The following is an 11,909-nucleotide window of genomic DNA, read 5'->3' as shown; positions in this document are numbered from 1 at the left end:
TTTATCTTTATTTACTATCTAATAACCGACGGGTAATGAAAATTAAGAAAAATAACATTTTTTCTTTTAATGTTTTCTTTTACTTTTTCCGCTTATTAATAAGTATTTAATTTAAAATTTCATCGATTTAACCATGCGTAATACTTAAGTTTCTAACGTATTAATAAATAAATAAAAAATAAATTAAAATATTACCTTGTGTAATACACAAATTTCTAACCTAATAATAAATAAATAAACAACAAAGTAAAATGTTATAATACATCAAAGTTCAATTTTTTTTTTCAAAAACATATATTGACGACCATATGTGTTAACCAATTATGTTATATTTAATCAACCCGTATAATACACGTGTAATTTAACCCATGTAATACACGTTTTTAAAGATGTAACTTTTTTATTATCTATATAGGGAAATGTCATGGAATAGTAACCAAGTTTTAAAAGTGTTCTAATTAGGTCATTCATATCGTTTTTGTCCCAATTAGATAACTTAACATTCAAATCGAGCCATGTCCTTTTTTTCATGTGTCAAGAAAAAAATGGAGCATAAGATGTTGGGCTCAGATTATTTTAATATATGAAATTATATTATATAAAATAAAAACACTTTAATTACATTAAAAATTAAAAAAACAAGTTACAATCAACGTCACTTGAGTTAGCATCAAATAAAAGGGAAAAAAGAAATAAAAATCCACATCACCACGGTTACCTATGAAATGGATGAAAAAAACCCTTAATTTTAATAAAAAATGAATGTTGAGTGACCTGATTGGAACACTTTTAAAACTTGAGTGACCTAACTGGAACACTTTTAAAACTTGGTTACTATTCTACAAAGTTACCCCATAATATATAAAGTTATATTTATTTAACTCGTGTAATACATAAGGTTATAACCTAATATTCCTTCTATTTCCATACGAAAATGGTTCATATGGTGTTTTGAGCCATTTTCAACAATAAAAGAGTATCCAGCAATATGCTGAAATTGGAGATTAAGCACAAGTTTCATATAGATTAAATATAGAGGAGACTTAGATGCTCCTTGTATAGGAGGATTAGTGTAAATTTTATTTTGAGTTAAGTGTCATTTGTGTTCTTATGGTTTGTTCACTTTTGCTATTTCAAGCCAAAATTCAAAACTGTACCATTTTCCTCCATGACATTCACAAAGCGTGCCATTTCAGTTCAAAAAACTAAGCCCAGTTAAAAAAATTTGTTAGCTCAGGGACGGACGAAAATGACATTTTATTCTAGAATATTTTGGACTGAAATGACACATTTCGAGAATGGTAGGGAGAAAAATAGTATAATTTTGAAATTTGGTGTGAAATGGCAAAAGTGGACAAAACATATGGACGTAAATGGCAAACTCTTTTATTTTTGATCTCTTTGTTGCAGTGGTGACCTGGCATGATCTAGCTTCTAGCTAATTATGTCTTTTTTAATGAAAATTCCTTTTGTAGTTAAAAAAATAATAATCAAAACTAGTTTTTTTTACGTCACGCGTTGCGGCGAATCCGATCAAATGATACATAATTTGAAAATAAAGCATGTTAGTCAGACCATTAGAACGGTTTAGTTTATCATCGAACCGTTTCATAATACCAAATAAATACTTTATTTTTAGTACAACTTCGTTTTTTTTTAAAACACTTATAAGGGAATGTCGAGAGAAAAAATTAAGCACAACTACGTATTTAAATAGTTAGAAAAAAGTTATAAACATAAATTATTAAAGAAGTATCAAATTAATTGATAAATTAATATATGCTCTATAAAAAGAAAAAAGAATTATTAAAAAATGGTAAAGAAAATATATGATTTTAAAAAAAGGGAAACAATAAAAAATATGTTATTAAAAGTAAATATAATAATAAACTATCTATTATATATAATAAATGTGTTAAATTTTGCTGATGTGTCAAGGTAGGAGACCTCTAAATTGTGCATTTTGGCGGGAAAACTTCCGGGTATTTTTATTCATTATATGGGTACACACGGGATTATGACCCGCTATTTAAATGTCTGAAACCCTAATTCTCTATCTCTTTCACCGCTCCGCATCTTTTAGACCTAAACCTTCAGCCGCTTTCATTCTTCTCCTTCACGCTTTCTCTTCTCTCCAAACCTTAAACGATCCTTTCCTTCATCCAGTTCTTCCTTCATCGATGCATCAATATTGCTTAATCGCCGTTACCACCAGAAACTTGGATTATCTTCTTATTTTTTGTTGTGGAGACAACCGACATAAACCCTAAGTTAAGGGTTCTGATGATTGGAACAAAATGTTAAGAGCTTTGTTTGAAAGGTATGTTATTTGATTAGATTTGCATTTTCATTACATAATTAGGTTAAATTTGTTCGTTAACATGTTGATTTTGATTCTGATTAAATCTCATCTGTTTTTAGGGTTTTTTTTTTATTTGAGGGCTGCGTTTTTGGTTTTGAGTCTGCTTGGATTTGGCGCATACTCAAAAAAGGTCCGATTTGAATCTGATTTTTTTTTTGTGGTGACCAGCGATTGACATACTTGGTATGGGGATTGGGGACACCTTCTATCCTAGCAATGAATAAGATCCTTATCTTAAAAATACAAATGTAAGTTGCATAGTTCCTAATCAAACTGCTCTTTGCATTTTGATTTTGAGGTTAATTTTGCAACCTTAATATATTCAATTGCTTTTCTTAAGGATAATGACTCCGAAGAAGAGGCTGAAGACATGGTCGTCAAACCCGAAGATGCTGTTGTATTTGTGCACATGTTAAGGATTAGCAGGGTCGGTTATTGGTATGTAATTGTAATAGAATGTCACACATTAGTCATTCTTGATATTTTGATGTGCTAATTTGAGTGTTTAAACAGGTTAATATAATAGAGGACCCGAACGGTGATTTAGATCATTATGTTCACAATGATACTGACATCACTGATTTTCCTCTTTGCAGAGCATATCACTTAGGTTTTATGTTTCATGTTTAATTTTTTATTTGTAGTTTTCATCGGTAGGGTTAAGGTTATTTTTTGGTTGCTAAAAGCCTTACCAGTTTTGTTTTGTTCAATTCATATGATTTCAGGAGGCAAGAAGGCTTGGATTTGTTATATGTTATAAAAAGGTACGACGTACAACTCATTAATGAAGTAGTTACAGTTTTAAGAAAAGATATTGAGATTATTATTGAAATCAATTTTGTTGTCAAATGTAACATTTAGGGTATGGTTCCTTCTTGTAGAAAAGAAAGGGAATATATTATCATCATATCATCAGCCTCTTTTATGGGAGAAACTACCAACAAACGTTGGGTTCCCATTCAAAACAAGTATTTCAGTTCCTAAATTACCCCTTCTGAAGTTGAAAATTATGAATAGTATTATTCTTTTGCATTTTTGAACTCCAGATAATTGGTGTTACACCTAAGATGTTGACATAATTTGTTTAAAGCTTCCTACAGGAATTCCACAGGATGAATTATACGAAGACTTTCAATCATCATTTATCAAGGTCTGATTTTGATTTGATCTTAGTTATCCTTTACGTTTATTCTAAGTATACATGGCATTAATGCACTATTTGACAAGATAATTTAGTTAAACTTAAGAAAACGAATTTAATGAAAGGTATACAATCTAAGTTGGAACCTAATCTGTGACACACACTTAACAAATTGCAATTGTCGGAACTAGAGGTGGCAATTTTGGCAGGATGAGTAACTGGGCCGGGTACAGTAAATGTCTCAATCGGACAATATCAAACCTCAAAAAAAAAGTCTGACTGGTGTGTGCAGTAAAGTATACAATAAACAACTGGTAGCAAACTTGCAGGAAAAAAACCATCTGTAAGTGTTTCCCTCTGATCTTTATAGAGGTGGAAATTTTGACCTATTAACTTATTGATGGGTTGATTTGAGTTGTGCTTAATTTCAAGCGGGTCAATATACGCTTGAAAGTAAATCATTTTATTTAAACATTTTATATGCATTGATCTTACAAAATGTTGAATTGGCAGTTTTGTTCATATACCGGAATCAAGTGACTCGTGTGTAAACCAAGACGACTCAACCTATTTTAGGGTCTCAAGCGAAATTTAGCCGGGTACTTTTTTTTTTTCATAAAACAAGTTTTAGAACATCAACTATCTCGGATAAGAAGAATGTAAACTTAAAATATGGCCCTCTCAAATTTACTGAATTAAAAGCTCTTCTTATTCATATGTGTTATCATTTTGTCTTAGTTTGTATTGTATTAAATCCTCTTGATATATTTTTTAATTGTTTTTTTTCTTGAATGTGCAGGAAGGTAACACCAAAAAGTGTCATGTACATCTTTAGCACTCTCTTGCTTGACCTTTTTAGTGGGAAACACAATTCACCTAGCCATGTATGTGCCATCTCCACTCATGATATTCTCACCTATATCCATAAGGTTCACATATTGTAGTGGTTCACATTCAGTTTGGTAAATGATTCTTTATTGCCTATTTGTTTTTGCAATGTTGTGATCATCCAGACCATTTGAGAAATTCTTCAAAAGAAGCTTCATTGGTTGCTAAGATCAATATTAGTGGAAACTACAAGTTTGACAAGTTGCTACTAGAGATTAAACGATGCAGGTTAAGAGCACTTGTACTATTTCAGGTAACTAACTTCGTAGATTACTTTAGTTTATACATAATTTTGTTCTAATAACGAATTGTTTTGTTAATTGATAGTTGGTAGTTACTTCTGAAAAGATATCGAGTAGACCTTTTGGTAGTAGGCATTTAGCAGAATAATAAATCTTTTTTTATCTATTAGCATATGCATATTAGAGAAAATGGAGAAAAAAAATACTATACTATACGGGTGACTGTTCCTGCTTGTATGGTTTTTTTAAGTTACTTGCATGTTGTTTTCAAGAGACCATATTGGATGATTTCTTGTGCTTTTATGTTCAACGTTTGCATTTGCTCTTCAAGACCATGTGTTGTTTAGTTTATATAATTACTCTTTTTTTCCTTTCTTTTTCATGCACTCACAAGTAATTTTTATATGTATATGCTAGAGAAATTTGAACTCGATGGTTGACTTTCTGTTGGGAGATTCGAAGAAGAAACTGCGTTTTCTGTGGGTGAGTGCTTTTAAACATTGTTATATCTAGGGATGAGCATGGTACCCCTTCGGTACCGAAAAACATGAAAAGTGGGCACCGGTACCCGTAAATGTTTACCGGTGTTTTACCCATAAATACCGGTACCGTACCAGTACCGGTACCAAAAAACGGGGAAATTGGGTATCGGTACCGAATACCCGGTACGGTTCGGTACCGGTACCTGTTACCAAATGCTCATCCCTAGCAATGTCTGTCAAATCCAACTACTCACAGTATAGCAATTTTTGGGAGACGATAGAATTGGTAATATTCTCTGTTAGTATTCAGTAATACCAAGTTCTATCAGAGGTTAGTAGGTGACAATGATGACCCATTTAGTTAGGATATGGCGATGTAGGTTGTGCTTTATTTTAAACATGCTATATTAGAAGTTTTAGCATAAAGAGTAAGGGGTCTCACAAAGTCCTTTAATGGATAAAAAGTCAATATTTTAAATCGTTTTATCTATAGCTTTAGATTATTATTGTAATAATATTGTTCTTCTAATCATAATTCAGACATCGAATATTGTAATTTGAGCAACCCCTTATCTAAAGTATGGAATATAGGATGCTTGCAAATGCACAAGTTTAGGCATCGGAACTCTAGAAGTCAAATATAAGCATGTAGTCGTAAAGGATCTAAGAATAAAATGGGATAAAGATGGTCCTGCTAAGTCTTGGGCGTAAGGAAATTGGAGTACACATCGCTGAAAATTCAAACAATTTAGCCGTTGGATCCATTTTCTCAGCTCTGAGAGGGTTGTGTAGATGGGTCAACAAGGTTTGGTCGGATATATCACCCTAATTTCCTTACTGCTGGACTACCACTATGCAATATATATGCATGTATATGTGGGCATTATGAGTTTTAGATTGCTTAAGCTAATGGAATTATAGCATAATAGCATATTCACTTGAGTGAGCAGGTGATTGTGTTCAATGTTGTTTTGATTATTTAATTCAAGTAACTGGAACTGGTCCAAATTCTTCACCATGGATAGGCTTAGGTTTCTATCAAGAAAATTAAAGGTTTGTTTTTTTTTTTTTTCAATAATCATAAGCATATACCACTATCAGATTATTTATTTTATTAAATCTAATGCTTAAATCAAAGGTTTGGTTTTTTATTTGCCTTTCAACATCTTTTTCTATAAGCATTTGATGGGTCCCATAGACGACACGGCTAAAAGAAATTTGCCGTTCAGAAAAAAAATATGGGTTCAACTTAAAATTTAATTAAGACCCACAATACATTGATGTCAGTAAGTTATAATCAATAACTCATAACTGACTATTTTACTTGATTTTGGTTGTAGAGATCTTCAACCACATGCTATTTGGCATTAAAACCAAAGGTGAAAGGAACTAGAGGGGAGTATTTTGAGGCGGTGTGGTGTAATGTTTAATATTGTGTTTATATTTTGTGTGAATATTGTGAATGAGTATTTGATGCTATTTTTGCATGATTTTGATCGAAGTGGACGATGTGGTGTAATATGTTTGTATCCAGTTACATGCAATGATGTATTTGAGCATATATTAAAAATAAAAAGATTTTAAAGTTTAGACTGTATATAATTTGCTGCATACAGTTGTCGCCTATCATGATGCATTTCAGTAACGTAGTAAATATATGTATAGCCAAGACATTTAATAAGTTATACGTGAGATTGATTACGTGGTTAGAGAAATTATGGAGACCTATGAAATTGCTTTCTATAGTTGACCGTGTCTTTTTCCTGAGTGTATAGAGGGGTTTGTGTGATGTGAGGTTTGGGGATGTGGATGGTCAGCTAGCAAAGTTATAAACACAAGCCATAAGTAACGGAACGTTTATTTTATTTCAAGGTTCATGTTTAAACGTATTTTTTTTTCAAAAAATAAAAAACATATCATTTCTCAACACACGTATTCATAAAAAGATTTAAGGGTGTGTTGATGACTATTGAACCCGTATATTATTGTTGCTTTTGATTGTAATTTAAATTTTCCAACCCGGGTATCTACCCGGGGAATAACCTAGTTATAATATATTAAATAAAAAATAATACAAAACTATATATTATTATAAAAATAAAGTTACTATTCATCATCCTTCGTCAACAATATATATATAATTTAGTGGCGTTGATGTGGCCGAACAGTGTCGCAAAGAACACCACGCATATATGACAACGCCTTCAGTTGGTGTTCATGTCGTGTTGGAGGCCCCACTTATCGTTTTTAGGGCCATCATAGTGCCGGCCACCAATGACGATCGTCTTATTTATTCTTTCATGTATTTTTTTGGGAATAATGAATTTTAATAATCCCAACTATTAGTCCTGGACCGGTAACGGTCCCAACTTTAAAAATAACCATCGGTGGTCCCACCTTTTTAGATATTGTAAACCAATCGACCTTCAATAACCGAACCTTAAAGGTTAAGGGGGTTCTAGTAAGTACATAGACATAGTTAAGGATATGTATGTTAGGACTAAACCTAATGTTCGTACGCCTGTAGGGATTACCGATTCTAACCCGGTGAAGGTAGGACTCCACCAAGGATCTGCGTTTAGTCAGTTTCTTTTCAAGGTAGTGTTGGATGAGTTATCTAGATCGATTCAAAAGATAGTTCAATGGTGTATGCATATGATATTGTGCTAATGGCGGAGACTAAACAGAGCTTGAATGCGAGATTAGAGGAGTGGCGAGCAACTTTAGAGGGCTAGGGTCTAAGGACTAGTCACTCTAAGACTCAGTATCTTTATTGTGATTTCAGTGATGTAAGTGACGACGACAATACTTAGATCACCATTCACGGTTAAGGGGTTCCACAGGCAACTAAGTTTAAATATTTAGGATCTTCTGTACAAAGGGACAGGGAGATAGTTAGTGATGTAGTGCATGGCATCCATGCTAGATGGTATAGGTGGAGAGCAACCACTAGGGTATTGTGTGACACGAGGTTCCAAACTAAATTAAAGGGGAAATTTTATAGGGTCTTAGTTAGACCTGCTATGCTGTATGGAGCGGACTCTTGGGCCTTCAAGAAGACACAGACACACAAGATACAAGATGGAAGTAGCAGAGATAAGGATGTTGAGATGGATGTGCGGGTATACAAGGTTAGATCGGATAAGAAATGAGGTTCTAAGGGAAAGGTTTAGAGTTGTTCGTATCAGATATGATACAAGAGGGGATATTGCGATGGTTTGGACGAGATAGGACCAAAATGACTTGGGATGAACGAATTAATAGGGACAAATTAGAAGCCAACCTCACAATAGACTATTGAAAAAAATACATAAGAAATCTAGAAAAACGATGATACTTACCAACCAAACTTATGACCCGAACTGATACAGATCAGCATGTATGGGTAAAAAGACCCTAAGCTTCCACCCTGCATCAAATTGCAAAATTTAAATGAATCCCCACATCCAACCTGAAAACTAAATCCAACAACATCCATATCGCCATAAATATAGTCCCAAATACAAGAACATAACCCCTAAAATTTTCAAAATAACGCAAATTAGCCAACATCATACCTGTCACACGGTGCGTTAGGGACTAAATAACCCGAAGATAACATGACACAAGGGTTGTTATAAATGCTCAAAAAGGACAAACAACATACTACGTCTAAGCTCCTGAGAATGGGCGTATTCATGGCTTTGTTCTTCTTTAGATCCTATTAGAAGAACCACCGCAAACAAGTGATTTACGCTTGTATCAGAACTGTTTTACAACTTGAAGCAAAAAGATGATATCTTTCCATTAAAATGAGATTCTCCTTGCTTAAAATCATCACCTTTTAGCTTTTAAAATAATAAAAAAGAAATTGTGGTAAATTCAACCACATTTACTTGAAGGGTGTATTTAAGCTATGCTTTATCATAAACGGGTCACGAAATAAAACTTAACTAGAAGAAGAATAGGTCAAACATGTTGATAGCAAAACATTGTATGTTTAATGCATAAATTTAGAAAGGGTATCACAACTTCATTAGTGATACAGTTTGTACAATATTTCATTATATAATCACGTATAATAGGGACTATGATATGAAAAACCAATCCATGATCCTCTAGTCTTCTTTGATTTGAGTTTTGAACTAGATTTATGTCTTGGACCCAATTTTTCGTCATGTTTGATTTCTCAAGATGAGGAATATAGTGTTCATTATATATTATTGAGTTAGTAAATGTACCCAGCAAAATCCCACCTATAATATGATCAATATTCAATTTAGTAGAACGGGCCGGTTTTCAAACCCTGGTGTAAAAGGCACGCCGGTTTTAGGAAGCCAATAATAGCCCGAAATGAAATGGGCCACCGTGAAAAACTTGGCTATCTTTGGATCTGTTATGGCATGGTAATGAGGCCAATTGACCCTTTGATTAGTAGAAGAACCTGGCCCATAATTCATGTACTCTCCGCAATAAGCAGTATCCTTGTGACCCCAACTATCAAGCCACCCTCGTGGGTCCACCAACCCATCAAGAAAAGATTGCATATAAACAGTTCGACTCAGCCCAAACCATGGCCTTCCTAGAAATGCTTTTGCATACTTACTCGGATTAAGCTCGGGTGCGGCGGTTACCTTACACCCTTGAAATGAATACCCAGTAGGTTCATAATCATTGTTTCTTCCATGAGCCGTTACTACTAACCCGCCTCCTGGTAAAGGTTTTCGAAAAAAGATATTGCAATCTTGGAAAACTGCTCTCGCGCCACCAAAAATGAAATCTACGGTTCCAAAGATTTGGCATTCTTTATAGAATTGCGTATAGGCCATAGTAAGAAGTGTGTCTTGGTATCCTTCAAAGCTGCAGCGGTAAAATGCTGATTTGTCGGAAGAGGATAGGACCGCAAGGGCTTGCTCTCCCTGTGGCCCCGCGGTGTTCCGGAATGTGATGCCCTGGGCGATAAATTTGCGGCTCCAAACTTCTGCATTGATCCAAACACTATAAGTTAGGTGTTTATAGTCGAATCACTAATAGAAAAAAAAAGAAAATAAGTTCATAGGAAATGCGTATAAATTGGTCAGAATATTTTTAATGGCCAACGAATCCTCTAAATGAGTTACTGGCGAAATTCACCACATCGAGATACACCCGTCTCCGAATCGGGGAAAACTCTCACCTTGGGCCGAAGCCCGTGAAGACTAACCCGAACGCACGACAATGCGGTGAAGTAAAACCCGTTCAGTTCAAGGATCGAACTAGCAATCACCTCCTACTCGCAGTCGCCTAGTATTCCATCATTACCAGGTGCCACCGAAACTAAATAGTAGGGGCAGGAATCAAACCTGGGTCATTGGCGATTAGAAATTGTTTTATCGACTCGATTTTTGTTGAAAGCATTTTCGTCATAAATTCGTTGGAAATAAGCGTTTCCTACGAATTACCAACGAAAATTAACATAGGAAAATGGAAAATAATCCATATTAATTAAATAAGTTTAGTGTTTATAGTCTATTCACTACTAGAAAAAAGGAAAATAATAGGAAAATAATTTCGTGGGAAATGCGTAGGAAGTTCCCACGGCCCTTTTATGATAAAATTGTTCTTGGGGAAAATTTGCCGGAAAATGCCCATTATTCTAGGAATGGACAAAACAAAATGTGTAGACATGAACTCACTAAAAGTTGCCGATCCCTGCAAGTCACCAGCCTTTGAGGTCTTGAGCATGTCACCACCACAATGTCGGTTACCAGTTATGATCGTCTTATTTATTCCGTCACCATACATCGTGATATACTTAACTGTCTCTGGTATCTCCACGTATTCTTTATAAATACCAGCTTTCACGTAAATCACTAACCTCTTTCTGGGCATGCGGTGAATCATCGCATAATCAACTGCTTTTTGAATGGATGTAAAGTCACCCGAACCATCTTTAGCCACCACAACGTCGGGCTTTTCATTCGCCAAATCAGCAAGATTGTATTCGTCGCTAAAATTCACATTAGCAAGCCCATTAGTATTACTAGATGGAATAGTAACACTAATAGCTAAAGAGTTGACTATTAGTTCGGTCAAAATGGTAGTTATTACGGGTAACATGGTGTTGGTCATGTTAATCAACTCGAACCCTTTGTGACAAACGGTTATGTAGGTTAAACCTGCGCTAAGCCATGTTTGGACGTCTAGTGGGGTGGGTTGGAGGTCATGGTCAGGGTTTAGGGCCATGTTAAGTGTGGACGCGGTCCGGTCAAAGTAGTCAACGCAGCTACCCCACAAGCTTTTACCCGGGACGTTTGGGTAAGTGGACTCGATAATGTGAGTTTTGTTATAAGCCGCACGTGCTTCATCAATGGCTGATTGTATGGTCATGCCAAGGAACTGATTAGCCGTTATGGGGGCGGTGAAGCTGTAGTGTCTAGCGACATAGTGGTTGCATGTTTTATAGTGCGGGGTTTGGCGGCACCACCAGGTTATGGTGCCGACGGTGACAGCGGCGGTGACAGTGGTTGGTTTTGATGAGAAAGAAAGGAGGAGTGAAATAAAGCAAAGGAAAAGAGTGACTTTCATAGTGAAATGCTATTAATTTGTAAATAATGTAAAAATGGTGACAAAACTTCATGTTATAATCGATATTTATATCATGATATTCAAAGTTTGAAGATAATGCGAAATCAAATCAAAATAAGTAATAAGTTAATTGCATGGCTTGTGTCACAACGGTTACATGCTTTATTACAAAAGAAGTAGGAACTAAAAAAATTGCATATATTGGTAAGAGTTTGTATCATAAAGGAAAATTATGAAAATGGTCGAAT

General features: G+C 34.7%; 2 protein-coding genes across 37 annotated transcripts; one reads left to right on the top strand and one right to left on the bottom strand.

Annotated features, from left to right (window-relative positions):
- The first annotated feature begins 2,079 nt into the window (after positions 1 to 2,079).
- LOC110869211 lies at positions 2,080 to 6,714 on the top strand. Of its 36 annotated transcripts, none has more exons than XR_004863041.1 (11): positions 2,080 to 2,610; positions 2,703 to 2,800; positions 3,088 to 3,126; positions 3,244 to 3,330; positions 3,453 to 3,512; positions 3,713 to 3,846; positions 4,017 to 4,102; positions 4,303 to 4,387; positions 4,517 to 4,644; positions 5,051 to 5,116; positions 6,456 to 6,714. XR_004863041.1 is itself a non-coding variant. In XM_035975435.1 (9 exons), the coding sequence occupies exons 2-7, from the start codon at positions 2,733 to 2,735 to the stop codon at positions 4,523 to 4,525; spliced, it is 393 nt and encodes a 130-aa protein (XP_035831328.1). In that variant the 5' UTR covers positions 2,080 to 2,610; positions 2,703 to 2,732; the 3' UTR covers positions 4,526 to 4,644; positions 5,051 to 5,116; positions 6,456 to 6,714. The 36 variants fall into 36 exon arrangements, 4 of the variants coding, with proteins under 4 accessions (XP_035831328.1, XP_035831327.1, XP_035831326.1 ...); XR_004863037.1 differs by having other exon boundaries at positions 3,695 to 3,846; XR_004863036.1 differs by having other exon boundaries at positions 3,224 to 3,378; positions 3,695 to 3,846.
- A 2,654-nt stretch (positions 6,715 to 9,368) lies between these two features.
- Positions 9,369 to 11,661, bottom strand: LOC110867237 (pectinesterase). Its single transcript, XM_022116363.1, has 2 exons — positions 10,770 to 11,661; positions 9,369 to 10,075 (listed from the first exon to the last, which is right to left on the bottom strand). Exons 1-2 carry the CDS (start codon positions 11,659 to 11,661, stop codon positions 9,369 to 9,371), a joined length of 1,599 nt encoding a protein of 532 aa, XP_021972055.1.
- Positions 11,662 to 11,909: the final 248 nt, after the last annotated feature.

The sequence above is a fragment of the Helianthus annuus genome, chromosome 7, assembly GCF_002127325.2.
Source record: "Helianthus annuus cultivar XRQ/B chromosome 7, HanXRQr2.0-SUNRISE, whole genome shotgun sequence".
NCBI classification, from domain to species: Eukaryota; Viridiplantae; Streptophyta; class Magnoliopsida; order Asterales; family Asteraceae; genus Helianthus; species Helianthus annuus.
The sequence above is the reverse complement of the archived record's forward strand: the minus strand, read 5'-3'. Positions and strand labels throughout refer to the sequence as shown.